Raw genomic sequence first — 27,631 nt, forward strand, 5'->3', positions numbered from 1 at the left:
TCATGGGAAGGGGGACGGTACAGGCTCATCCTTCACGCCCTACTGAGGTCACAAGTTGCCCCCCACAAGCAGCTCTCCGGCACAGCCATGGCTCCAGAGGCAAAAGGACTTAGTCCAGAGCCCAGCATCTTGCAGCAGAAAAGTGAATGGACCATGTGTTAAACTACAGCGCCATGCCTCCCTGGGAGGGAAAGGGTGTTGCTCCGTTCCACCTTTTCCCCCCGCAGCAGCAAGGTGGCCGCCACCTCAGAGCTTATATGAGCCAGCAGTGACAGGGCTACTGCAGTCTCATGAGAAGGAGGGTGGTAGCGGCTCGTCCTTCACGCCCTACCGAGGTCACGAGTTGCCCCCCATGAGCGGCTCTTCAGCACAGCCATAACACCAGACACACAGACACCAATCTCGTAATCATCTGGCTCTTTGCAGAAATCTAAAATCGCGCGGCTGCGATAGCAGTCACAGGACTTTGTATGATTCTCATAACCAACTATAGAAAACAAAGTATTTCACAATGCCTTTTCAGCAATTCTGATTGTTGGGGGGGGGGGGAATTCTAAACAATAATGGTGCATCTTTTGTCAAAACGATGAATGTAATCAATGTAGAGAAGAGTTAAGTGGAAATCATCTGTCTCACAGACATTGGGAGGGGTGGGAGGGGGGTATATTGGGGTTCTTGGTCGTGAAAAATGAGTACTGGTGAAGGGAAAGGTGTTTGATCATTGTATGATTGAGATTTAAACCTGAAAGCTTTGTAACTTTTCCCAGAGTGATTCAATAAATAAATATAAGAAAAATAAATAAATAAAATTATGAAAAAAAAGGTGGAGTTTATGCCCATTTCAATCAGCTAATCAGTGGCTGAATAAATAGCAGTACTCCTACATAAAAAAAATACATAATGCCACCCAATATCACAAGGTATGGCATTGCCCTCTCTTTATTCTTGATAATCTAGAAAATCCAAATATTGTTATTACTTTAGTTTTGGGGTCAAAAGTTATTTTTCGAAGTGATTTCAGTGAAGTGTTCAGTCTCAGGACCATCCTGGGTAGCATCCTGGCAGCAGGTTCCTGGGGTGTGACTCTGGCCCTGTCTTTCCTGCAGACATGCCTTTCTTGGCTCCCACTTGCTTTCCAAGGCTGGTTCTCCAGCTCTTTTCTGGAATGGGAGGTTGTCATCAGCCCTTTAATATACACTTTCCCTCCTGAAGTTAACTGGAGCATCCTGGTCTTGTTGGCACCAAGAACTCTGATAGCTATTAATGTCCCTCTGCCTCACTTCCCACTGGTTCTGGTCTTCCTTAGGTCCCCTAATATTCCCAGAGTATACCACAGATATCTATTCCTCCAGGAAATTAACTATCAGTATTCAATTCCAATCTCCTTTCTAGAAATTCCCATTGCATAGCTTAGGCAACAATTCACTGAGGGCCTACTGCTTTTCAGGTTGTTTGAGGCAGTGGTTACATGAGATGAAGGAAACAAGGTTTGCATGGCTCTGAATTTTGTACTGGGTCTTTCTGTCGATAAAGGCAGAGGCCACCACCGGAATCCCCAAGGCCAGTTCCACTACTCTCAAAGGGGCTGATCAATTGAGAGATAAAGTGGCAGAGAGAGAAAAGCTTTATTCACAGGGGGCTTGCTGGTTGGGAGATGACAGATTTAGTCCTTGAGAATCATTTTGCCTGCATGGTTCAAGAAGATGTTTGTACAGAAAAAGGATAAGGAAGTCGATTGGTTTGTATATACAGTCTATACTGTTTGTATAGTGCTGGCGATTGAATCTAGGGTCTTAAGGCTTGTGCTTTACTACTGAGCCACATCCCAAGACCAGGAAAGTCCTCAGAGGAGGCAGATTGTAGGCTGCAGACACTAGGGTGGACCATTAATTCCCTTGTAGGCAACTCCTCTGAGGTATACTCCCATGTACTGGTAACTCCTAAAAACTAATGAAGGGTTTTGCCTATACTTTACATCTTCCTCATATAGACACAGACTTCTTTTTTTTTTTTTTTGCCTTTTGGGTCACACCCAGCAGGGATTACTCCTGGCTCTGCACCCAGGAATTACTCCTGGTAGTGCTTGGGGGGACCATATGGGATGCTAGGAGATGAACCTGGGTCGGTCGCATACAAGGCAAATGTCCTACCTGCTGTACATCGACCCTCATATAGACTTCTGAAGGAAAGGCAAGATCAGGCAGACATTCTTACATTCTCCAAAGTTTACACACAGTGTTTGGCAGTTTAATGTTGTGTTTAGCTCTTAGTTCCATTTGGGTCAGGTCTGCCCAAGATCCAGAAATACTTTTCAGCATATGGCAGCAACGCACTTGATCTCTACAGCTTTTTTGCCCTGATATGTGTCTCTAGCTTTCTAGCTTCGTGGCTATCTTCCACCACTGGAAATGGAAACATTACCAGTGCCATACCTACTGCAATCCTGCTCCTGGAAACCATTGGTCAGCTTTAAACTGACACCTTTTCTTTTCCATCAAACTTTCCATCGCTCTTAGTGATGTAGCTCTCAAATTAGATGTTAGAAAGTATTAATTAAAATATTTCATGTTAAATACAAATAAGTAATAAGCTTCTTGGGGTGATCCTTTGTTGTTCAAATGTCCACTTAACTAGCTAATTTATGCATATAACCTCTCCAGGAGAGCAGAAATGTCTGAACAGGGTGCCTGCTCCCGTGCAGTCAGCTCTGTGAAGGAGGCTTACTTCACCCATCACCAAGCTGAATCCTGCCATCTAATAAGGTTTTGCAATTAAGTGATAAGGTCACTGAAAACTTAAATCTACACATTTGCATTTCCTTTACTAGGAGATCTATAGTTAATGCTAAATCAATATAATTGATTAAACATTCCACTATTTTTATTATAAAATCAATGTAACTTGCCTTGGTTTCTCTTAAGAATTTAGCAGAAAAATCCATGGTGAGTGCTTCATAAAGTGCAGGGGCCTTAAATTCAAGTATATTCCACACCTTATGGGCCCATTTCTGGAGCTCACTAGCATCACCCAGGAGCTTGTCATTAACAAAACACATAACATGGGAATAATATGCCCAGACTTCGCTCTTTAGTTCCTACAAAGGAAAAAGACAGACAGGTACACACACACACACACACACACACACCCACACACAAACACACACACACAAAATGAGGCAAAATAAAACTAGAAGCAAAAGTCCCCACTGAATCTACATGTAGGAATGAATCTTTCCAAGTATTTTTTGGGAGGCCCCATATTTTAGAATTTGCTCTCAGACAATTTAAGAACATTAGCAACAGTTTGCTACTGCTGAAAGCAAAGAAAACCTAAAGAAATGGTATAATCACAGAAAATGGATGATACTCTGTTAATAAAGATTCATGTGCATAGCATATTATTGACTTGAAAACAAAACACAATCTCTAATTTTATTTCTGTAGCATGTTTTTGTGTATATAGACCTGAAAAGTTTGTTTTTGTTTGGGGGCCACATCTGGTGGTGTTCAGGGTTTCCTTCTGACTGTGTGCTCAGGGTCACTCCTGGAAGGGTTCAGGAGACCATATGGAGTGCCTGAGGTTGAACCCAGGTTGGCAGTGTGCAAGGCAGCTGTAATTGCCTGTTGTACTATCGTTCCAGGCCCGGGCTCAGGGTTCTGACTAACACTAATGTCCCTTATCCACTAGTGAATCTGCACCAAAATCCCACAGAGATTGTCTGAAACTGCAGATAGGACACCCCTCTCTACATACTCAAACATTGGGTATGAAATGCAAGATCTTTCTCACCCTTGAATAATGAAGGACTGAGAATAAAAGAAATGAACAGAAAAGATCTAAGGTTTTGGTGTCTGGTCTGGGGGTTCTGAAACCAATCTCAAACTTTAATTGTATTTAGGTTTGGGGGTATGTGCCAAGTTATACAAGAACTGTTCAGAGGGGTATCCGCCAAGTTATACAAGAACTGTTCAGAGGGGTATCCGCCAAGTTATACAAGAACTGTTCAGAGGGGTACCCCCTAGCCCAAGCTGTGTTTAGGGTCAACTGTACTATTTTTTTCTTACGCATTTACACCTATGACAGTGTTTCATTTAAAATTTAGTACAAAAATAAATAAATAAATATGGGACAGAAGAGATTAAGAACACTACTAGTGATAAAACAATTAGAATCTCAGAGTGCCATAAAAGGTATGTGAGTGTGGGTCAGAGATATGGCTCAGTGGGAGAATACATGTCCATGAGTGTGAAGGACTGGGATTGATCCCTAGCACCACATTAAAAAAAAAAAAAGAAAAGCCTGTGTGTTCTCATCCACACGGATTCCAGTCCATCCCCTCAATCCCAGCGTAAGACCCTGAGAACAACTCCTCAGAGACCTGATTTATCTGCAAATCCCTCCATTAACAGACAATCAGAATGAGATTCCTCAGCCCCAAGGAGTTTCTGATTCTGGCTGGATCCTGAGAATCTGCATTGCAGACTTCATTCCGTGGGTGGCCACAGGTTTGAGGAACAAGTTTCCTTCTCTTGTCAATGTGCTCCATTCCTAGATCCTCTCTCAGAATATCCAATCCATTGCTCCTTCCCTGGCCTTTACCAAAACCTGCTCTGCGGGAGAGACTAAATGTATTCATGCTAAACAGTCAATCACCGACACAGCCTCTGATTAACATTTGTATTAGTGTTTTACCTTGTACCAGGCACAAATCTTTTTTGTTTTTGTTTGGGGGGGTGACATGGTGTGGTGCTCATGGTTTACTCCTGCTCTGTGCTAAGGAATCATTTGTGGTGGTTCTCATAGAGAGTCACATGTGGGATCACACTGGGTTAGCTGCATGCAAGACAAGTACTTTACTGATTATTCTATCTCTCCAGTCCCCAAAACTTAAAAAAACTGTTTTTAAGTTTGGGGATCAGTCAGCAGTGCTCAGGGGTTCATGCTTACTGGGAATCAAACCCATTTTCCAATATGCAAAGCTTCCAATATGATAGCTCAGGCCACTGAGCTATCTCCCAGCTCTGGGCACAACACTTGTAAAAAGAGGAGAAAAGGTTGCATTGTAGATATTTCAGGTAGCTGACAGGAGAAATACAGTACAAGATACACTTTATCCAGAGGCCAGGACTTGCATGCCTTGTCTTCTGTACGTGTGCAAACTGCTTTGCCTGTCTTAAGATAGGGGGCAGAACCCAATGGTTTTGCACTGTGATATGAGAAGCTACCTTTTGGATATAAAGAGCTTCCCAAAGGCTGGGAAGTTATTGTATAGGGATAGATTACTTCTGCTGAAGTAGCAGTCAGCCTACCTGAGCAGAGCAGATCTAGCCCCCAGGATGCCAAGAAACATCATACAAGGCACAAGATGTGATGTAATATAGCAGGAAGGACCGAAGAGGAAGAGAAGGAGAAAGGGAGATGTACCCAGAAGACTGAGATAGGAGAAACAAGAAAAAACAGATGAAGAATAAAAAAATGGGTGGAAATCAGCCCAATCAATGACTGAATAAATAGCAATACACCTACATTAAAAATAAAAATGGGGCGAAAGGAGGAACAGGGGTCATCCTGAAAGGCTCATTCTGGTCCTGTGAGACAAGCAGGAGGAAGAGGAAACAGAGTACCCCCAGGTCAGTGTGGGAAACTGCAGGAGGGAATCTACACTGATCTTTAAGCGGACTACTGGTGTCCGTGCAAAGCACAGAGCAGGAGATCCTAAGTGTAATGACCAACACTAAGAAACACAGTTTTATGTGACCAACTGTCATGGTTTGCCCAGCATTGTCTCAGAGCACTTGTTTCTGCATCTCTGCATGTTCCCCAATTCCAGGCAAATCAGGACCAACCATGGGACACCTCTGATACCGTAAGCATTCGAGTTCACATATGTGAGTGTGTGTGTGTGTGTGTGTGTGTGTGTGTGTGTATGTGTGTGTGTTTTCTATTTGAATCCAAGTGAATATGTATTTGGGGGAGGACAGTGGTATGGGAGTGAATAGTTGGTTCACTTACATCAGCTCTGCTGTGGGGCTTAGCAGAGTGTGAAGTGACCTGAAAAAGCAGCCCTGTCCCAATGGTGACAGGACGCCATGTGCAACCAAGCACAGAACCACTGAAACTAATCCATGGAAATGGGATTTCATCAGCCTCTGGGGACTTGGGATGAGAAAGGGAAACCAGAACTGTGACTCTTCAGGACTGGGCTCAGGGAGACAAATGAGAGGCTCACCCATGCCACCCTCCTCCAACATGAGACCTCATTAGGTCAGGACATCACCTTAGAATCCTCATATCCCACGTTCCAGATAGGGCTGGCACCCCCGAGGAAACCTATCTGCAATCCCTGGATAAATTCCACTGGCTCAGGATCTGAGTCTCCCAGTGGGCCACTGCAGGGAGCAGAAGAGAAGGAAGTTCCACTGAGGATTAGACTAAGTCCTCCCGGGTAAACACAAGCCCCAACTCAGTCTGTGCCATCTATGCCTACACAGAGACCTGCAAGGGTCAATAGGATGTCCAGCTGCAGTGACCTGAGAGACAGGGGTCACAGGAAGTGTAAGTGATGTACAGAAAGAGGAATAATCACAGCTGGGGTAAAGAGCAGCACTGAGAATTTACTGATTTACTTATTTTTGTTTTTTGTTTGATTTTGCTTTTTGGGTCACACCCAGCGATGCACAGGGGTTACTCCTGGCTCTGCACTCAGGAATTGCTCCTGATGGTGCTCAGGGCACCATATATATGGAATGCTGGGAATCAAACCTGGGTTAGCCATGTGCAAGGTAAATGCCCTACCCACTGTGCTATTGCCCCAGCCCCATATTTACTTATTTTTAAAAATGATCTTGGTTTGGGGGCCATACCTGGTAGTGCTCAGGACTTACTCCTGGCTCTGTGTTCAGGATGCCTGTTGAATCTTGGGGGAGCAGATGTGGTGTGGGGACTGAACCCAAATCAGCTGTTTGTAAAGCAAGTGCCTGAACCCACTGTACTCGCTCTTGTCAGTGTGGCACCAAGAATTTAAAACACCTTTATTCAATGCCTTCCAAAAGAACATACTGTAAATGTTTTTCCTTAAGATTGACCTGGTATTGAAATAATTTAGGAAAAGGGCTTCATTTTGAGAAATAAAATCTAGATGCTTCTAGTTTCCCAAAAGTTCACAGAAAAGCAATTCAGACAAAAAGAAGATTGTTGGTATCTCCCATACCCGAAATATCCTTTACCCTTTTTCTCTCCTGTAAATATTGATCCCATGCAAATTCTTGGAGAGGAACTATTATAGGATCTTCAAATTTGGATGGATGCTGCTTCTTCAGATTCTGGATATTAAAACAGAATAATTGTTTTAGTGCAATTCTCTTTTAAAGTAGGAATTGTTTCCTCCAATTATATGGGGACGACAATAAGTTGTGTTTTGTTTGCTTTGTCTGTGCCATACCCTGTGTTGTCCAGGGGCTACTCCTAGCTCTGTGCTCCTGGGTCTGTTCAGGGACTACTCTTGGGATTGGAGCCTCCTGCATACAGAACATGCTATGTGTCTTCAAGCCCCACAAGGGGGGAAGTTTTCAGCAGTACACACACACACACACACACACACACACACACACACACACACACACCACTAAGTGTTCTCAGAGGCACCTGTGCTCCTTAAGTCACTACCACCTCCTCAGCCCACCCTGGAGGGCAGGTTTCTGTATCTTTCATCTGTACAGGAGAAACTCCCTGAAAACAAAGACTACATCTTAATTCCTACACTCTCCCCAGCTTCAACACCTGATGCGTAGTACACCATCCAGAGAGCAAGTAAATAAACAAGTGAGCAAACAAATAAATTTATGCCAAGGTTTGTGACCATCCATGTTCTTTGGAAACCATTTTTTTTCATAAATTAAAACTCTTACATTTTGATTTAGCTGTTGAGTCCCGCCTGACAGTGCTCAGGGGCTACTCCAAGCTGTGTGCTCAGGGATCACTCCTGGCAGTACTTGGGGATCATGAGGTGTCAGGGACTTAATCCCAGCCTCCAGCATGCAAGACATCTCTCTAACCACATACTTTCAACTAAAATAAATAAATGTCATCACTTTAATTCACTGCTTTGTGAAGAACAGTCAAAAGGATATTGTCGTAGTTATCCTACCCCCTTGAAAAAGACAATACTAAATATGTTGATTTAGATACACAGCTCTAGAGAATATTGGGTTTAACATGTATTGTCCTGCCTGTATTAGAGAAAATTCTGCCTTAACAAGTTTCGATTTCTGGTGTTACATTTGCCTGCTCCTATACAAGAAAAGTGTCTTGGAGTGTCTGAGGGAAGAAAGACTGGCAGGGAGAAGAGATAGTGGGCCATTACACCTGGAACCTTCTCCTCTACAGATGTGTGTTGAGTTCTATGAAGGTTGCAGAGGGCACTGGCCTGGCCTACTTGATCCAGGGTGGAGAGTGCAAGGGAGAGAAAGGCAGGACACAGTACCAGAGTAGCAGAAGAGGCCACTAGAGGGCTCCTTCTTTCTACAACCTTGTAACTATCCTAGACTAGAAACTTTTTCCTTTTCTAATTCTGTGCCCAGGCTGAGGCAATATTGTTGGATGATTGCTGCTCCTAACAGAGGAACCATCTAGAACAACTAACAAACCTAAAAGATGTGAGTATGTTTTTTCTTTAGTTTGGTTTTGGGGTCACAGTCAGCTGCGCTCAGGGTTTACTCCCAATCTAGGCTCTGGGTTTACTTCTGGTGGGGCTCAGGCGACCCCATGAGGCGCCAGAGCTTGAAGTAGGGTTGTCTGCGTGTAAGATGAACACCTTACCTGCTGCTGTACTATCTCTCCAGTGCCAAAGTCTGAAAGGTTTTCAACAAAGCAAACTTAATCACACCTTCTTCATGATTTAGTGTTTGCTCTAGAATGGACTACAGCCAAATTAGGAGACATGCTATACTTACTCTTCACAAATCTAAATCTTTGTCATTAATTAGGCTTCTGGGATTGCCCACATTATACCAGAATGGAAATAAATTTCCTTTCATTAAGACCCTTTATTAAGCTAGAACTAAATTTATATTGGTAAGCTTTCCTATTCAAGTAGAGTTGCAATTGGCAAAAGCATAAAAAAAGGGAAATTAGAATCTGGATTCAAAGGGCTTTAGTGAGTAGTTTCCATGTGGGAGGCCTGAGTTCAGTCCCCTACCACTGTTAGAAGAGACCTAAATATTGAGTCGGGCATAGTCTCTGAGCAGCACCAGCTATAGCCCGAAGACCAAAGGGAAAAAGAAAAAATTAACACTATTAATTAAAACACTATTGAGAAGGATGGGTATCTTAATACTATAGAGTTATTTTATTGAATTTGTGTCTGCAACTGGGATCGAGCAATTGTCCCCAGTGGACTATATCTGAACCACCACCTGTTTTTTTTTTCTTTTTTTTAGGGGAGAGCATGAACACAGTTTCCCACTACCACAAATTATACAGTTACATTGCCCACATTTGGGGTCAAAACATCCGGAATGAAGTCAAATGTAATGGACAAGCCTTGCCCTGGGAAAAACACTGTTGAGATCATGGTATCTCACTTCTGGGTTAAGTGTTCCTTTGCTTTATTTTTAGTTTAGGCTTTTGGGCCACGCCTGTTGGTGCTTAAGGGCTACTCCTGCCTCTGTGCTAGGGGTCACTCTGTGCTCAGGACACAACACGGTGCAGGGAGTTAAACCAGGCTACCTGAACACAGAGCCTGCACTCAGCCCATTAAGCTATCTCTGGCCTGCACAGTCTGGTTTTGATGACTTGAGAGATGGGCTGGGGCAATAGTACAGTGGGTAGGACATTTGCCTTGCATGCGACTGACCCAGGTTCCATCCCCAGCATCTCATATGGTCCCCTGAGCATTGCCAGAAGTGATTCCTGAGTGCAGAGCCAGCCAGGAGTAACCCCTGAGCATTACTGGATGTGGCTCAAAAAGCAAAAATTAAAAAATAAAATAAATTAAAAATAATTTTTAAAAAAGATTTGAGAGCCAAAAAGAAATGTTTGTTTTTAAGCAGTTGAAAAAAAACTTTTGCAAAGATCCTATCTGATGGCTTGCGAAATCATATTCGAGTCAGACTTCAGTGTCCATAATGATGTTTTGTTTATTTACAAGCTGTGAGCACTTTCACATGGCAGGAACAGATCTGAGTAGGTATGACTGAGAGCACATGACCCAGAGGCCTAATAATATCTGACTTCACAGGAAAAAAATTTTTGCCAATATGACCAGAGATATAGTACAGTGGGTAGGGCATTTGCCTTCTGGGACCACATATGGTCCCCCAATCACCCCCAGGAGTGAACATAGTGGCAGGACATCCCTGAGCATTGCTAGAGGCTCTGCACCTTCCCCCTAAATGGCCAATGACTCTACAAGGAAGAGTGGGCACTAATAGGTGCTTTCAGAAAAAGGAGCTAAGAAAAACAAGGCAAGTAAAATCCCGTAAAGTCACGAAATGTTTTTTGAGCCAAAAACCTTCACAGATCACATTCAGTCCAGCTAACACAATCTTTAATTTCTACTAATTTTGATAATTCCAGTGTGATTTTCACAGACTTACGATTACATTATTTCTGCATCTTAAATTACCACTTTCCTGATTTAACTACAAAATTTTCTTTACCTGTGGATTTGGAGCAGCCAAGCAGGAATTTTTTAAAAATTTTCTCAAAGCAAGAGTACAGTGAGCAGGGCCCCTTCTCTCTCTCTCTCTCTCTCTCTCTCTCTCTCTCTCTCTCTCTCTCTCTCTCTCACACACACACACACACACACACACACACACACATACACATACACACACAAATCTTTCATTTGGGGGCTGAAGTGATAATTTAGCAGGTAGGGGACTTAACTTGCATTCATCTGACATGGGTTCGATCCCCAGGATCCCATATGGTCCCTTGTGAACTGCCAGGAGTCACTCCTAAGTTCAGAGCCAGAAGTAACCCCTGAGCATCCCTGAATGTGGTCCAAAAGCCTTTTTTACAGGGCTGAAGCAATAATACAGTGGTTAGGGCATTTGCCTTGCATGCAGCAGACCAGGGTTCAATCCATAACATCCCATATGGTGCCCAGACCACAGCCAGGAGTAATACCTGAGTGCAGAGCCAAACCTCTGGGCATCACCTAGTGTGACACAAAAAGCAAAAACAAAAACAAAACAAAACTTTTTTCATTTGAAAACATTTTTTGTCAAGTTTCTACTGGTACGTTAGAAGAAACAAACAAACAAACAAACAAGGCAAAATGGTTTTTGGGGTGGTACTGGGAACTGAACCCAGAGCCATTCATGTACGCAAGGCAAATGTCCTATGCCCAAGCCACATCCAGTTTCTTCTAGTATGTAGCAGTATCTCTGAAGCTCCACTTTAAAGTGGAGCAGTATCTCTGAAGCACATCTCTCTTACCCACATGCTTAATTGTAGATTAGCATGTCATAGGTTTACATCTCGTGCATTCAGGTTATTCAGTCAGCACTACTGACTTAACCAAATTCTTCCAACTAGTGTTTTTATGTTATTTTTCTGCATGTTTGTGAAGATGAGATTCATTGTTCACACACCTGCAGGGAATTTATTACTGGTTGGAGAGACAGCTCAGCAATCTGGAGTATGAGCTTCCCACACCAATCTCAGTCAGAAGTGACACCCAAGCACCCAACCTAGAGTAGTTCCTGGCACTGCCAACTATGATATGCCCCCATCCTCCAAGGAAAAGAAATGCCTTAACCACCTAATTGAGCTGAAATACAAAGTCTGCTACAAAATTTTTTTTCTTTTCTGCTTTTTGAGCCACACCCAGAGGTATTCTGGGATTACTCCTGGGGAGGGGGGGAGGAATATGGGATGCAGATTGACCTTCTGTACTATCACTCAAACCTCCTTGCTATAAAAATGTAAAGAAAGGTCTTGGCAAATGAATAGTATATAATATCTTGGAAGAATAAAAATAATAAAAATCAACGAAATGATCAGACTGTTTCCAATGCATTTTTCCTAGTAATTTAAAATATCTATGAGCTAATCAAAAATTACACTGATATGGAATAAAATATTTTTTAAAATGTGGCTTAGGTAAATGGAGGCATGACCTCTATTACCAGCCGGGTTTTTTAACTCTTGCATCGCTCAGATCCCCCCTTTTCAGGGTCTTCCTTCTCGAAGTGGAACGCCGCAGTCCTCACAAAGCCCCTACTCGCACGGATCCCTCCAGAGAGGCCCGGGACCCAATCCCCGCGGCGTGTCCCTCTCTCCCTCCCGGACCCTCGCCCCCGGCCACCCACGCGCTCCCGTCGGGGCAGGCGCGAGACTGGCAACGAAAAGAGCCACCCGCAATTGCCATTTCTGCACGGCTTTACCTCGGCCGTTGTCTTGGCGATTTGAAAATTGGCGCTTCTAAAGAGCCCTACCACTTTCACTTGCAGCGGCCTCTCGGGCTGCACCTGCGTACAGGCGGGGGCCGCCAGGGCTGCAAGTTGGCCCGCCCGGGGCTGCATCCGCGATCCCCGACTCCTCCCGCGCCACGCCGGAGCATAAACATTGGCGTCACCGCAGCAACCGCGAACCGCCCCCCCTTCGCCCCAGACGCTCACGGGGCGGGGCGAAGAGGAGGCGGGGCAAAAGAGGGGCGGGGATACGTGGGCGGGGAGGTAAGGAGGCGGGCGAAGAGGGGGCGGAGCAAAAGAGGGGCGGGGATAAGTGGGCGGGGCGGGAAGGAGGCCGGCGAAGAGGGGCGGAGCGAAGAGGGGACTGGCGAGGGGCGAGGGCGGGGCAAATACGGGGCGGGGCTAGGCGCGGCTCCGCCTCCCTCAAACTTTGGACCTGTAGCTTGTCCCACGGGCTGAGAGGTGGTACTAGGTACAGCAGGAGTTTGCTGCCAGACACAAACTTGCCCGGCAGGAAAGAGGGGGAAGAAGCAAGCCGCCTCCGAGGAGGGTCGCCCGCCTTGAGTTTCCTCTGGGACCACCTCCCCGCCCCGCAAGGTCCTAGCTGCGGCCTTCGCCACCAGCCTGGTGCACCGGGAGGGGCTAGCGCGGCCTTTCCGGGGTGGGCGGGCTGCTAGCTTGGGTCCGCCCCCGGTTGCCGGGGTAACACGGAAGTCGGTCCCGGGCCGCCCTGCCGGGCCCAGCGCCTCAGCACAGCGAGCTTGGGCACCCTCCCGGACCACCTGTGTGCTCGGCTCGGGCCGGACACTCCGCCCTCGTCACCGCCGAGACCCCGCCGCCCCACGGCCCCCGCAGCCGCCCGGCCATGAAGCCCAACTTCTCGCTGCGACTGAGGGTCTTTAACCTCAACTGCTGGTGAGTGAGCGGGGTTGGTGTTGGGTGGGGTGTGGGGGGTGACAGTCCCCTCCGCACTCGGGGGAGAAGGTCTGGCCCCCTTCGGCCAAGCCGCCGCCGTGCCCGACTGGCTGGGGGTAGAGGGGGCGAGACGGCGCATCTTCAGATCTTCAAGGTCCCACGGTGGGCTCCCACGGGTGCGGGGCCGCACAGGGCCGAGCACCCCGCTACTCTTGACTCTTGACCTGGCCTCTCTTGTCCGCAGGGCCATTCCCTACCTGAGCAAGCACCGATCCGATCGCGTGAAGCGTCTTGGGGACTTTCTAAACATGGAGAGCTTCGACCTAGTGCTCCTGCAGGAGGTGAGGGACTACAAAACCCCCACAAGGAGGTGGTGGGACAGGGGTGGGGGTGGGGGACTGGAGTGGGGGACGGGGCACTCCCCGTGCAGGGATGCTTGAATGGGCCACCGCAGCATCCTTGCCCTGTTCCTGCAGGTGTGGAGTGAGCAGGACTTTCAGTTCCTGCGACAGAAGCTGCTGCCCACCTACCCGGCTGCACACTATTTCAGGAGGTGAGAAAGCCACTTTCGACCCGTGCTCCCATCCCAGACTCTTCATCCTGTCCATCCTTTGCCCTTCGCCCTTCCTCAGCCGGGCCGCACCCACTTCCTGCTCTCCACCTTACCGTTCCCTTCCTTCAGGAGTTCATCAACCCCGGACTATGGGCCACTCTGTTGTGTCCCATCAAGTCTGTCACTTTGAACTTCTTGCTGTTATGGGTCTCAGCAGGATTTCTGTCCCTGCATTTCTGCTACTGAAGCAGGATTTGTCTTGCAGCGGCATCATTGGCAGCGGTCTCTGCGTGTTCTCCAAACACCCAATCCAGGAATTCACCCAGCACGTGTACACCCTCAATGGCTACCCCTACATGGTGAGGCTGCTACACTGCTCCCCTGCTCCACACCCCCAACCTTCATTGCCCAGGCTGGCTCCCTCATGGAGACTGGGTACCAGTGTCCTGACTTGTTCCTGGTATACTCCGCCCAGGTACACCACAGTGACTGGTTCTGCGGGAAGGCTGTGGGCCTGCTGGTGCTTCACCTAAGCGGGCTGGTGCTCAACGCCTATGTAACCCACGTGAGTGAAGGTGGCAGTCACTGCCCAGGGCTGGGGTGGACAACAAGCTAGGAGAAAGGAGACAACAACTCTGGATCACCTGGGGGATGGGGGAAGGATGGTAAGATTTAAGGTCAGGGGGCAAGGCTCATCCTTTTAACCAAACACTGTGCCAAGTGGCAGTCAAGTGCTTAATGGAGCACTCCTGGGACAACCCCCCCTCCCCCCCCCAGCCACCTCATGTAGCCTCATGTACCCTTTCAGCTCCACGCCGAGTACAACCGACATAAGGACATCTACCTAGCACATCGTGTGGCCCAAGCTTGGGAACTGGCCCAGTTCATCCAGTGTGTGAGCCTGGGCTTGACTGGGGGAGGGGGGACCGGGAAGGGGGAGAGCTGAGGACGAGCTCTTTGAGGGGAGGTGGCACAGGAAGAATTCCCGCCTCACCATCCTGGTTTCCCCAGCCACACATCCAAGAAGGCTGACGTGGTTTTGTTGTGTGGGGACCTCAACTTGCACCCAAAGGACTTGGGCTGCCGCCTACTGAAGGAGTGGACGGGTCTGCAGGATGCCTACCTCGAGACGCGGGACTTCAAGGTTAGGGCCTGCCTTCCTCTTTCCCCACCTGAACCCCAGCTTTTTGCTTGCATGCTTCCGCCGCATCCTGGCATGAACCAATCCCGCCCCTAGGGTTCTGAAGAAGGGTGTACAATGATCCCCGAGAACTGCTACGTCAACCAACACGAGCTGGAGCCATTCCCCTCAGGCATCCGCATTGACTACGTGCTGTTCAAGGTCAGGTCTCCATCGTGCTGCACCCAGCCTGTCTCTGCTCAGCCAGGGCTGAGCCTTCCTCCACCCACTTGAGCCTTAGGCATGCCGGTGGGAGACCAGCAGCTGGCGGCCGAGGAAGGGTTGCTCGGGTCTGAGTCTTGCTCTGCCCTGCCCTCTCCCAGGCAGTTTCTGGGTTCTACATCTCCTGCAAGACTCTGAAGACCACTATCGGCAATGACCTTCACAATGGCAACCCCCTGTCTGACCATGAAGCCCTGATGGCTACTCTGTGTGTGAGACACAGCCCTCCCCAGCACAACCCCAGCCCTGCCTCTGGTGAGTCAGCTCCCCGACTCAGCGCGTCCAGCCCACCCCAGGCAGTGCCCCCCGCGTCTGACTCCAGTCTTTCCCACCCCTTCCCTACCCTTCTAGGATCTCTAGATCAGCCGCCATTAATCAATGTGCTGACCGAGGCCTGGAACGAGTTAGACCTGGGAATGGTGCAAGCTCGCTGGTGGGCCACCTTCGCTGGCTACGTGATTGGGTTAGGGCTGCTACTGCTGGCATTGCTCTGTGCCCTGGCGGCAGGAGGCGGCATCAGGGAAGTTGCCATCCTGCTCTGGACCCCCAGTGTCGGGCTGGTGCTGGTGGCCGGCGCAGTCTACCTCTTCCACATACAAGAGACCAAGAATTTGTCTCGGGTCCGGGCTGAGCTCCAGCATTTTCTGGGAAGGGCAAGGGAAGCCCAGGACCCGAGTCCGTCATCCCAGCCAGCCCTGCTCCTGGGGCAGCAGGAGGGAGACAGAGCTGAGGAACAATAAAGTTGGACACTTGGGACAGCCACTGCCTTTTCCTTGTGGAGGTGGTGATTTGGGTCCGGGTCATCCACGGTCACAGGTTCCTTCACGTGTGTCTCCTGCCCTCCTGCCCACACATGCCAACCCCCCACCCGCAGGCAGCTCACACAGCAGTCATGGAAGAACCATTTTATTGTCCATCAGTGACACCCTCTTGGCATCTCAAATAGCAAGGGCCTCCTGTCCTCTACTAGCTGTGGTCCAGTTCACCGAGCCTGCGTTCCTTTAGGAAGCGGATGAGGCTCTCTCTCTCATTCACTACTCTGATCTTTTCCTCGAGGACCTGTGCCTCTTTTTGCCGATCAGCATCAGTCTTCAGGTACTCTGAAAGGAGGAGACAAAGCTTTGAAAACTGGACCAGGTGGGAGGAAGGCCACGTGCTAACACCCAGCCTGTGTGACTCCCTCCACCTAGCCTTGTTTCCTAGTCTGTGGAAGGAGGCTGGCTGATGCCACGCAGAAGTGGTTGCCAGCATCACTGAGGAGCAGGCCCATTTCCACTGTGTGGCATGGACGGAACGGATAGTATTTGGGGCCCAGAGCCTGGTGCCCTAGTAGCCACCACATGGACTCAAACCCAGGTGCAGGGATCAGTGTCTGGGGGCTCAGAGCCTGGGCCCTAACAGCTTCTTACCACAGGACACTGACCTTCCTGGTTCATATATCTAAAAAGCTCCTGGTCCAGGTACCATTGTTTCTCCTCCAGTTTCAGCTCAGTCATCCTGCAAAGAGCAGGAAAGAGAAATTCTGAGTCTGCAGGGAGGGTCTCTGGGACCTGGCTGGGGCCTAGAGCCGCCCCTGACTCTGCTTACGTGAGCGTGAGGTCGGCCTCCTTGTTCAGTAAGCTGTTCTTCCTCTGAACAAGCTGTAACAGCAGCTCTGTCCATGTCTTTTGCTTTTCAGGGGAACCTGGTGGAAGAATTGGGGACAGGGTGAATAGGCAGCTGCCTGTCCTGGGTATTATGAATCATGTCTGATTTGGGGACAGAACCCAGTGCTAGAGGCAGGGAGGATACCCCTCGAGGTAGTGATGTCCTCCCCTCTACCCCCATCTTCACTCACTGCTCTCACGACGCAAGGCCAGCTCCACCTCCATGCCCTGAGCTTCCAGCTCCTTGATGGCAGCGTCTATCTCATCCTGTCTCCGCTGGATGGCCTCAGGGGCACAAAACAGAAGGCTCTGGAGTCTTTAGAGTGCTCAGAAACAGAGCGTGGGGTAGCCTTGACCCCATCAGAACCCCCCAGAACCTCTAGACCTCACCTGGGCCTTGCAGAACCGCTTCATCTCTTCCTCCTTGATGCGGCGCAACAGGGTCCGATGCCATGTTGGGTACTTGCTGCTGTCTGAGTTCTTGGTCATGGTCAGCAGAGTCTACATCAGGGTAACAGGGCCAGGCCAGTAAGGCTAAGGGCATAGCCCCCTTTAGACAAGGCTAAGGATGCTCCATTCAGGTGGGGTCCAGTCTAGTAGGGGCACAAGGCTGGGGGAGGAGACACTCCTAGGGGAGGGAGTCTGGTGTAGCTCTCCTGTGACGCTGGCATGGGGGGAGGGAGGGGGTGTACTTAGCAGAATGCGCCCAGGCTGGGGCAGACAAGGCGGCGAAATTCCTGCTCCTCACCTCCATGTCTAAGTTCCAAGCTGCGTCTTCCTCTTCCTCATCACTGGAGGAGGCATTATCTTCTTGCTCTGTCACCATGGCGTCAACTGAACAGGGAAGTGGATATGGTCTGGGATTCCCCCTTACCCAATCCCCAGCGTTCCTCCTTTAGGAAGTTCACTACCAGCAGGTACCACCACCACCTTGGGTCAGCACCTCTGAGCAGAGCGTTACCTTGAGTCTCCTGAGCTGGCAGTCCCCAGCCCTTGAAGCTGCCCTCCAGGGCCTGTTGGGCCGGGACACTGCATCTGCGAGGGGGCTTGGAGGGGAGCTCCATTTCTGGGTCAAGGGTGAAGTGCAAGGTGAAGAGCTGCTGGTGCTCTGAGCTGGACAGGCGAAGTGGCCGGCGAGTGGGTTGGCTGGGGTCTGGGACAGGGTTAGGCCTGAGAGTGGAAGGACTTGGTGGCAGGCTGTTGTCACCTGGCATGGGGAGTTCCTGGGAAAGTCATCAGGTAGTGTGGTCACCTCACCTATCCAGTGGGGAAGCCAAGCCACCTCTTGGATAAACTGGACCTGGCATTTCCTTGAATTATAACAGAGGGTCCCAAGGTTGGTTTTCCTACCCTCCTTTTCAAAAAAAATATGTCACTCAGCACCCCCTAGAACCCTGCCTTCTTAAGGAGAACAAACTGCTTGCTATCAAATGAACCAAGGCATCTACTGCCCAGTCCTCTAGCGGTGGTAACCCCCCCCCAGAACTCCCCCCAAACACACTTTGGAAAGACACATTAACATCATTTCTAGGACAGCTCAAAGCGGTGTTCTAGATGCGGTGCATCACTTAGGAGCACAGGGTCAAGGCTCCCCTCGAAGTGTTCCAGGGAAGGTTCGAGCATCCCAGCCGGATTTAGACACTTCGGCTCCCAGGTCTGCGTGCAGCTCTCACCTGGCTCTCGTGGCCTGTATGGCTGCCTTCCTCCTGGAGGCTGGGCAGGGGCAGATGCTGGAGGCAGTACAAATATCCTGGGAAAAGGGGAGAGGGCACTCACGAGATTCCTCTCCCAGAAGAATGGGGAGCCCGAGCGCTGGATTGGCAGCTGAGTTTCCAAAAGCCCCCTCACTCCTCAGACCCCCACATCTCGGCACGAAGGCCATTCTGAGCCTGCCTCTGCCGCCCACTTGCCTCCCTGTTCTCTCCAGCATTGAGTTCCCGGCCCTCTAGGGGCTTTCCAGGCCCACTCACCGTCTTCCAGGTGCTGCTGGTAGCCACCTGGCAACAACATGGCCTCGCAGACGTGGCAGCGGAAGCAGCTTCGGTGGAAGAAATGGCCGTCAGCACAGAGGCGTTCCAGGATGTAGAGCTGCTCCCCACAGAGGGCGCACACGTCCCAGGCCTCGGCCTGCAATAACCCCCAAGACTATAGGGTCAGTTACAGAGCCCCTCCTCTGTCCAGAAACCCCCCTGCCAGCCTGCTCCACAAGGGCCCCTTGGTCCTCACCTCCTGCTGCTGGGCTGGGGGTGTCAGGGGTACGCTGGGACCTGTGACAGGAGGCTCCTCCGCACTCGGGCTCTTGACCTTTAAGGAGACATGTGCTCAGGCCAGGAGCTGGGAGCAGGGGGCAGTGGGGAAGAGGACTGCTAGGGCATGCGCAGGGTTGGGGGGGACAGAGGATGAGGGGTCCAGTTCCTGGAGGGTGGAGGGGATCACTGAATAACATGGGGGGAAGGAGACAGAACCCCCTGGGTCAGGGCCTGACAAGCCCCTGCTGCTGCATTTCCCTGTAGGCGAGGCTTCTTGCCACCAGCTTCCTCTCCATTTTCCTGCAACAAGCGCTGCCCTGATCATGGGGCTCCCTGTGCCCAGATCGCCCCTTCCCCGGCCCCAAGTGCTCTGGGGTGACTGTGGACTCTGTGCTTGCCAGGGTCCTTGAAGGTGCTTGGGGGACCACATGCAGTGCTGAGGCCTGAAGCCTGGAACTCTCTCCTGTCCTTCCTCCGTGGTGAATGTATGTGTCCACCACCCCACCCCCCGCTTCCCTGTGCCCTGGGACCTGGGCTAGGAGGCCAGCCCCAACCCCACGTGCCAGCTCCTCACCTGGGCGCGGGTCCGCTGCAGTGTCCTCTGTAGTTTGCCCAAGAAGAGCACAGCCCTGGAGGTGCCCTGGGTGAACTGCCTGGAGGGGCCTGCAGGGAGAGCCAGGTGCGTGCGTGCGTGTGTGTGTGTGTGTGTGTGTGTGTGTGTGTGTGTGTGTGTTGGGGGTGGGGGTCAATGAAAACCACCGAGCCCGAGCCCCATAACCCAGAATGCTCCCCAGCTCACCTGGCATGTGGGGGAGACTCTTGTAGGCACTGTGGAAGGAGCTGAGGTAGGCAATGAGGCCCAGTGGGTCGCTCCCCATCACCACGGCCCATGCAGACAACACGGGGGCAATGCCTAGCTCATGCTCCGCCACCCTCAGTGCCCACGAGGCAGCTTCCAGTGCCCCCCTCCCTTGCAGGACCGAGGGCTTCCTGGCAAAGGGCGGACAAGGAGACAAGGCAGTGGGACACGGGCACCTGACCCCATGCAAGAGGAAGTGAGCTAAAGGGAGTGCAAATGGGGAGGGAAGGGAGAACACAGAAGCTTTCTATTTTCTGCTGTACCCACCACCACCTTCAAAGCTTCTCCCTGTGGAAAAAGGCATTCCAGTTTCACTGGCTTCCCAGAGTCGGGCAGAGGAAAAAGGTGTTCCAGTTTCACTGGCTTCCCAGAGCGGGGTGGGGAGACCAAGGGGGATGCTAACTCCCACAGCCCTCTTTGGTCCTTCTACGGGGCGCGGAGGAGGAGGAGAGGGAGGCCCAGAGGCCTGAAGGGCGCAGCTGGCCCCATGCCCCACTCACAGCAGATCGGGCTGCACACGGTGTACCAGGGCGCACAGAGCCCGTCCATCAGCCCAGGAGGAAGACAGGTCCGTGACGTGGACCCCTGGGAAGCCGGTCGTCTGCTCCTGGCACCAGCGCAGCAGCTCCTTCTGGGTATCCACCATCCCTGCGAGAGGAGGGGGGCGCTGTGCCCAAGCTCCCACAGAACCCCATTTCTAAGTGTGAGCATGGGAATAAGGTGTCTGCGAAGCAGAGGCAGAGACAGAGACCCTTCCCTGCTGCAGAGCCCCTGTGATGCTCCCTGCCAACAACACCCGCACCCCAATTTCCTCTGTGGAATGAAGTGACCTCTCCCCACAGAGGGCAGAGGACTCTCAAGGAGGGGGACAGCACACCCCTTTCCGCGTCAGGTAGGAGTCGACCTCTCCCACCACTATTGAAATGCTGCTCAATGCTGCTCCACTGCCCCCCGGAACCCACTCTTCAGTGATGCCCCTGGGCCCCTACCAACCCCCAGCAAGATGCTCCACCCCACCCCACCCCTGTCCCCAGAGGCCCGAGGGGGCCCCTGTCCTCATGATGGTCCCTGATCACTCACTAACCAGAGCGACAACAGCTGGAACGGCCACCCAGGCGCACTCACCCACTGATGCGACCAAGTCCATTCTGTCTCTCAGTGGCTGCACGGGCTCCTTGTCCACCACGTTGTACAAGTCCCGTACCTGAAGCAGCACCGTGCAGTGAGTCTCAGGCACCTGTGCAGCAGGGCCCACAGCCTGGGGGATGGGGCAAGTGGGGCAGGGGAGCTGCCTGGGGAAGTCCAGGGCAGGGGGTGGTGTTGGGGGAGCCCCCAGGAGAGCTGACCTGATTCAAGGTCACTGCCCGGAGGTTCAGGTTGGGGTAGCGGGTGGCTGGGTCCAGCCCATACTGGGCTGTGTTGCGGTGCATGTTTTCCGGGGATGTCTGTGACAGGAGCTGGTACAGGCTCTTACTGGAGTTGGGGGATTTGGGGGACACTCATCAGCACCCACCTCTCGAGAACCATCAGGTCTCTCTCTCTCTCTCTCTCTCTCCCCCCCCCAACTACACCCCCCCATTCCCTTTTCACCCAAACCCTCCTTCTGATTTGCTCTAGCTCTGCCCCCCCCACCCCCTCTCCCGGATCCCCCCTCTCCCTCCCTCCCTTCCCCCCAGCCAGTCCTCACCGCTCTGCCAACACTTTTAAGGGCTCAGCACCCTCGGCCCAGTGCTTCACCATCCAGGCGGCATCCAAGGCTGCCAAAAAGCCTCGGGCCACCCCAGTGCCCAGGGGCCAGAAGGGCTGCATGGGTACAAGGACAGGAAACAGCTCAGCAGGAGTCCATGGGAAGGGAATGCCCCCTCCCCCTCCCCAGCCCTGGAGTCCCCAAGGGAGAAACCCTCACCACCCAGCCAGCCTCTCACCTCCCTCTGCAAGCTGTCCTCAGCAAAGCACTCTGCCCCACCTTTCCCCTGAGCCAGGCTGTGCCCAGCCATGGACCCCGGGTGCTGCCTTTCAGGGAGGGCCGTCCTGCCTCCCAGAGCACCAGAGCCCCCTCACCTCCACCAGGCAGTCCCCCACGAGCCCCAGCAGCAAACGAGCACCGTATTTCTCCTGCACCCGAGCAGCACTCTCGGCCCGCATCATGGTGGTGAAGTCAAAGACTGAGATATCGGGCTTCCCATGGGCATCCACTGCGAACTCTAGGTTCCCCAGATTGCCTTTTGTGGTGAGGTTGGCAGCGTCCCAGGAAAAGCGCTGCAGGGCCTCGGGCACCACATTGTCCCTGCTCAGCAGCTGCTTGGTCTCAGGAAAATCCTGTTGGATCAATTCATCAGAACCACAAGGATGCCTGGGGGTATAACATGGAACTATGGAGTTTGGTTAATTGGGGGCGGGGGGGGGGGCTTCCGAGACTTCACAGTAGCAGAAGGCTGAGCTGGAAGGAGGATTTGATGTCCAGCCTTGCTCTGCTCTCAACGGATGCTGGGCTGAGGGGGAAAGGCAGGAAGGGCAGGGGCCTGGGCCTGCTTCAAGACCCAGCATTGCTGCAATGATCACAATTGCCTTGGACTAGCTGTTAAAATTCTTGAAGAATGCTCCCTCGGGGCTGAGTGATAGTACAGCAAGTAGGGCGCTTGCCTTCACACGGCAAACCCCTGAGCACCACCAGGAATGACCCCTGACCACAGAGCCAGGAGTAAGCCCTGAACACATCAGGGTGTATGGCCCACTTCCAAAGGAAACAAACAATCAAATCTATAATGTTCCCCCAGCAGTCATAAACTGCCTAACTTCACAAGGTACACAGTGAAAATGCACACAGAACACCAGCATCAGGTGTCATCCAGTTAGGTCACCCATAGTGTGCTGAGAGCGCCCTACACCCCACACTGCAAATCAGAAGCAAGAGATTCAAGCGAGAGCCCTTCCTTGGGTAGCTCACTACAGGAGGGAGCGCAGAATCCCAGGCAGAGTGTCCCATAAGCTCCGGGGGAAGAAAGCGTACAAGCTGAAGAAAATGCCAGGGCAGAGGCCAAAGGAACCCCTCCACACTCAGGGACTGTACCCCAAACTGGCCTCTTCCACCCAGACTTCCCTCCACCTGGGCCCAGTCTTCACCTGAAGCAGCACCCCGCGCCGCAACAGGCTTTGCTTTTTTGCGGTCATCATGAAGTAGTGGGTATCATCCTTGTAGTACACGATGTTCTCCAGATCGATGCCTGCGGGGACAGACAGAGTTTAGGAGACAGCTCTTCGATGGGGCACAGGGGCTACTCCCAGTTCTGTGTTCTGGTGGCTTGCAGGGGACCAGGTGGCGCTGGGGATGGAACCAAGGTCTCCCGCAGATAAAGCATGTGCTCAGTCCTTGAGCTCTTCCTCCAAACATTCAGACACGCCTGACCTCTGAGCACTGGGATCCCAGGTCAGCCTGCAGTGGGAAGTTTCCCCATAGGGGACCAGGAGTTCTGGGGGCAAAGTGGATCAAATGTCCCAGGCTCAGGAGGCCTAAAACCTTGGAGCAAAGAGAGAACACCAATGGGATGGGCACAGGGAGATCGGTCTACCTTATGGTCACATACATGTTTGTAATAACAGCTGGTGTCCCAAACAGGGGTATGCACCACCCCGAGGGGTGTGGCAGTGCAGCGCCAAAGTCAATACAGGACATTTTATTTTTTTCTTTTTGTTTTGGGGCCACATCCAGCAGGACTCAAGGCTACTCCCAGCTCTGTATTCCAGAGACTGAGCCATGCCAGGTATGGAAGTTAAGTGTTCTGTGGGCACTGTTGGTGCTCAATCCCTTGGGCTATCTTCCTGGTCCAACACAGGGCATTTTCTTGAAGCCCCACTTTTACTTTGAACTGAGTTAATTTTTTTTTTGTACACCTGGCAGTGCTCAGGGCTTACTCCTAGCTCTGTGCTCTGCACTCAAGGATCACTCCTGGTGGGGCTCAGGGGAACATATGTGGTGCCAGGTACTGAACCTGGGTTGGGTCTGTGTTTTGCAAAGCACATACCAAATCTGATGTACAACTTCTCTGGCCCTTGATCTCATTTTATATAAAAGCATTTATAAAGCACCAGAAAGTAAAATTCTATATATTTTGTGAGACTTACAGGCTATCCATTACGGCAGGGTGGGAACATGGAGACCAAGCCTGCCAAGTTCCTGGGGACAGGTTATTTTTCCCTTGCTGCCCTGAACACAAGGATGGGAAAGGTTCCTTGACCTGAAGACAAGTCTTGGGGAGTGGGGGTCAGGGATACAGGGGTGAGGATGCTGACCTGTGGTTTTGAACAGGCTCTGGAAAAAGTTCTGGTTGTAGATCTTGGCCATACCATTCATCTCCGACACCTGAGTCTCTTCCACCGTGCGCCTGTTCACAAAGTTGGCCGTGATGCCAATGGCCAGCTTGCCACGCATTTCTCGCACTGTGAAGCCTGGGAGGAGACACAAGAGGACAGGGGGCATAACTGCCCAGAAAGGCCCTGGAGGAGCCCAAGATGCTGGCTTCTGTGAGGGAAGAGATCACTCACCTTCAGAGACGAATTTACCTCCAGCGGCCGAGATGAGGACATCAAATTCGTAGTTGGCCAGCTGGGCTGGGGGACTGGGCTGGAGCTGGGTTCGCCAGCCACTCCCTGCGGCAGGAGGGAGAGGCACAAGAGTGTGGCTGTCTGGAGGCTCCCCCCACTCTCCCATAAGCTAGTGAAAGAGTTAAAAGCCATCTACTTGAGAGGGGATCTGTGGTTTACCACATTGATGCTGTTGCTCCAATTTGTTCACTCAACCACCTTCAAGTATAAGCTACCAATGGTAGCATCATCGTGTTCAGAAGCAATAATGCATTATCTATCTACTGACACTAGACCACAGTCACAGAGAGTCAGGAAGGACAGTAAAAGTTTCCCCACTTGCAGACACTCGAAGTTCCAGGAAATTAGCACAAAGCCACCCTCTTGGACAGAGAGAAGCAAACAACTCGCAACCGCACCTCATGGCTTTCCAGGCCAAAATCTCGCTGGCGGTCAGGGGAGTTAATCAGGAACAGAGAAGTACTTACCCTTTTGGGTTGGGGGCTGGAGGCCGGTGAAGGTGACACCCCAGTGAAAGTCCACCCCCAGCAGTAAAGCCACCTTCAACAAAATCAACTGAAGCTGCCGGGTACCTGGAAGGGAAAGGCTATTGAGTACCTGAACCCCAGGGCCACATAGCCTCTGGGGCACGAGCATTCCTGATCAGGCCTTGCTGGTCTCTCAATCCCACTTTGGAGCTGTAGGATTTGGGTCCTGAAGGTCACGGGGCTGAAGTGACTCGAGTTGCCCCTTGCCTCCTGATTGGCCCAGCCGCTTCCCCCAGTCCTCCACTGCCCCTGCCTGTCTTGTGGCCCTAGCTTCCCTCGCCCCTTCCTGAGTGTCCACATGACACTCACTGATGTGGTCCAGGTTGCCCGTGCAGAAGCGACCGTAGAACTTCTTGGCGCCGAGTCCCTGGAGGTCATGAATGGTGAAGGGCCAGAGGTGCAGCACATTGTGGCGAGAAAACTTGTGGCACTTCTCCACCACCACCACACGGGCCCCGAGCAATGCCAGCTCCACAGCTGCCCGCAGCCCGCAGGGCCCGGCACCCACCACAAGGCACTGTGAACAGAACCGATGACGTGCTGGTATCTGTTCAGCACCCACCTCCCACTGCCCACGCCCGGCTGCTCTCCAAGCCTCTGTCCCGGGTCCCTAGACCCACCTTGGTGTGGACACAGGACTGGCCCTGCTGGTACACAGGATGACCAGCTCGCTTGTCCAGCTTGTCCCAAAGTGACTTGGCATTCCAGTTGTTGAGTTGGGCCTTGATCTTGTAGTACAGGGACAGCCCCCCGCCAGGCTCCAGCCCCAGAGTCCTGCAGAGCTCTTGGAAGCTGCTCAGCACATCCTGGCATAGTTGGGCCTGCAGGAAGCTCTCAAAGTGGGCGTGGGCAGGGTTGGTGGAGGTAGGGGAGGCCATGGTGCCCCTGAAACTTCCAGGGCTGGCTGGAAACAGTTAAACAGAGGCAGTGGCTCCTGCAAGGGAGGAAAGAAAAGGGGAGGGGACTGCTGGAACACACACGCACACACACACGCGCACACACACACACACACACACGTGCACACACACAAAAGGAGGAGAAAGGAAGGGGAGGAGAAGAAAACATGTTGGTGGCCAGGGAGCATGGGTTCAGCACCATTGGCTCCAGGCTCTGCCTCCCAGTCCACAATATGCTCCCAAAACAGCAGCTGTCACTTTCACCCTTGAGAGCCTTGACAAATTTGGAAACAAAAAATCACTTGGACTGGGCACAGAGGCCATGACCTATCCCCAGTTTGTTTATTTATTTACTTATTTATTTACTTGGAGAAGGGCTCACACCCGGCAGGGCTCATGGGTTACTCCTGGCTCTGCACTCAGGAATCACTCCTGGCCGGCTTAGGGAAGCATATGGGATGCCAGAGATTGAACCCTGTGTAGTCTCTCTCTGGCCCAACTATCCCCAGATTTTTTAGCTGTGCTCCAGGGCAAGAATTATCTGCCTGCCTCCTCTGGGCCTTATCTGCCAGCCTTTGTTGAGAATAGCATGGGTTGAAACAGGTCCTGGGGTTAATCCCCCATGCCATCCCACCTGCCTTGGACTCGATCCCACTGCTCCCAGCATGCTGTCCCAAGGTGGAAGGAGGTAACCAAGGTCTTCAGTTGGGAGTGTTTGGTTGGGGGAGGGTTCCCGGGAGAAGCCCCCCCCCTCGCCACACCCCCCGCCCCCCACCTCCGCTTGCGCGGGGTTGGTACTTACCCGGCAGTTCAGAGCCCTGAGGAGCTGCTTCCTTCTGAAGATGCGGGCAGAGGTGCGGGGCGGCCTGCAGGTGGCGCCCACCTGGATCGACAGCGGGGTGTGGGCCGGGGCGCGGGCGCGCGAGGCTTTATTCGTGCCTCATTAGCATCTCATTACCACGCTCCCCGGACTTGGGACAGCCGGGTGCCCGCCCACCTCGGCAGGGTGGGTGGGGGGGTGCCGGAGGGTGTGGCGCTCCTAGGCTCCGCGGCATACCGGTAATCCCTGGAGCCCCTAGAAGGAGCCGGGGAAATCCACAAGTGGTCACGCACTGCATCCCGGGGCTCGTGCTGGCCAACGCACGCCTGTCCGGGCCGCCCCGACACCCGCCCTGCGCCGTGCCAGCACCGCCACGGACCGCTCGGGCGCAAGAAAAGTTTGGGGGGGACTTGTGGGTGGCTCGGTGGCGCCCGGGACAGACGTCTGAATCGCTGTGCCAAAAGGGATAGCCACCACCCGGCGCCCTCCCAAAGGATCCAGGTTCCAGTCTCTGCCGCCCTAGATCGGGATTAAGGGCAAAAATGTCTTGAAAACTCAAGGGGAACTGCAGGGGAGTAGGGGTGCGTGCGTCCGTGTGCGAGCTTATGCATGTGTGTTTGTGCTCGTGACTCTGTGTGTGTGTGGGGGGGGGGGGGGGCGTTACACCACTAATATGAAACAGGAAAATGGGAGAGGCTCTAGATCCGCAATATTCAGGAGTTCCTTGGAGGGAGAGTGCCTGG

General features: G+C 51.9%; 3 protein-coding genes across 3 annotated transcripts in view; 1 reads left to right on the forward strand and 2 right to left on the reverse strand.

The window, feature by feature from the left end:
• The window catches only part of PPIL6 (peptidylprolyl isomerase like 6), a 34,647-nt gene extending 22,111 nt beyond the window's left edge, over positions 1-12,536 (reverse strand). The window contains exons 1-3 of the mRNA XM_056125326.1: positions 12,393-12,536; positions 7,227-7,322; positions 2,906-3,094 (exon numbers count right to left, since the gene is read on the reverse strand). Of these exons, the coding sequence (XP_055981301.1) occupies positions 2,906-3,094; positions 7,227-7,322; positions 12,393-12,530 (423 nt within the window). The 5' untranslated portion in view covers positions 12,531-12,536. The remainder of the gene's footprint in view (positions 1-2,905; positions 3,095-7,226; positions 7,323-12,392) is intronic.
• A 330-nt stretch (positions 12,537-12,866) lies between these two features.
• On the forward strand, positions 12,867-16,038 carry SMPD2 (sphingomyelin phosphodiesterase 2). The gene is made up of 10 exons (XM_056125205.1): positions 12,867-13,334; positions 13,579-13,675; positions 13,811-13,887; positions 14,153-14,246; positions 14,363-14,452; positions 14,696-14,778; positions 14,899-15,031; positions 15,125-15,229; positions 15,391-15,544; positions 15,641-16,038. The coding sequence occupies exons 1-10, from the start codon at positions 13,285-13,287 to the stop codon at positions 16,027-16,029; spliced, it is 1,272 nt and encodes a 423-aa protein (XP_055981180.1). The 5' UTR covers positions 12,867-13,284; the 3' UTR covers positions 16,030-16,038.
• A 217-nt stretch (positions 16,039-16,255) lies between these two features.
• Positions 16,256-26,050, reverse strand: LOC130033655 (F-actin-monooxygenase MICAL1-like). The gene is made up of 24 exons (XM_056125449.1): positions 25,793-26,050; positions 25,482-25,689; positions 25,113-25,217; positions 24,586-24,690; positions 24,334-24,489; positions 23,167-23,267; positions 22,105-22,362; positions 21,731-21,846; positions 21,390-21,516; positions 21,169-21,247; positions 20,544-20,691; positions 19,984-20,174; positions 19,759-19,847; positions 19,431-19,484; positions 19,162-19,233; positions 18,906-19,062; positions 18,609-18,685; positions 17,897-18,158; positions 17,684-17,769; positions 17,326-17,436; positions 17,127-17,220; positions 16,877-16,973; positions 16,713-16,786; positions 16,256-16,389 (listed from the first exon to the last, which is right to left on the reverse strand). Exons 1-24 carry the CDS (start codon positions 26,048-26,050, stop codon positions 16,256-16,258), a joined length of 3,159 nt encoding a protein of 1,052 aa, XP_055981424.1.
• Positions 26,051-27,631: the final 1,581 nt, after the last annotated feature.

The sequence above is a fragment of the Sorex fumeus genome, unplaced genomic scaffold, assembly GCF_029834395.1.
Source record: "Sorex fumeus unplaced genomic scaffold, SorFum_2.1 ptg000054l, whole genome shotgun sequence".
Classification (NCBI taxonomy): Eukaryota; Metazoa; Chordata; class Mammalia; order Eulipotyphla; family Soricidae; genus Sorex; species Sorex fumeus.

What these genes read in the sequence shown, in the direction of transcription:
- SMPD2 (XM_056125205.1), top strand. Translation starts at nt 13,285, where the DNA reads ATGAAGCCCAACTTCTCGCTGCGACTGAGGGTCTTTAACCTCAACTGC. An exon ending in GTCTTTAACCTCAACTGCTG is followed by an intron (nt 13,335 to 13,578) that starts GTGAGTGAGCGG and finishes TCTTGTCCGCAG; the next exon opens with GGCCATTCCCTACCTGAGCA. An exon ending in TCAACGCCTATGTAACCCAC is followed by an intron (nt 14,453 to 14,695) that starts GTGAGTGAAGGT and finishes GTACCCTTTCAG; the next exon opens with CTCCACGCCGAGTACAACCG.
- LOC130033655 (XM_056125449.1), bottom strand. Translation starts at nt 26,050, where the DNA reads ATGGCCTCCCCTACCTCCACCAACCCTGCCCACGCCCACTTTGAGAGC. An exon ending in GGGCAACCTGGACCACATCA is followed by an intron (nt 25,218 to 25,481) that starts GTGAGTGTCATG and finishes TTTCCCTTCCAG; the next exon opens with GTACCCGGCAGCTTCAGTTG. An exon ending in ATACAGGCCACGAGAGCCAG is followed by an intron (nt 18,159 to 18,608) that starts GTGAGAGCTGCA and finishes TGACTTTCCCAG; the next exon opens with GAACTCCCCATGCCAGGTGA.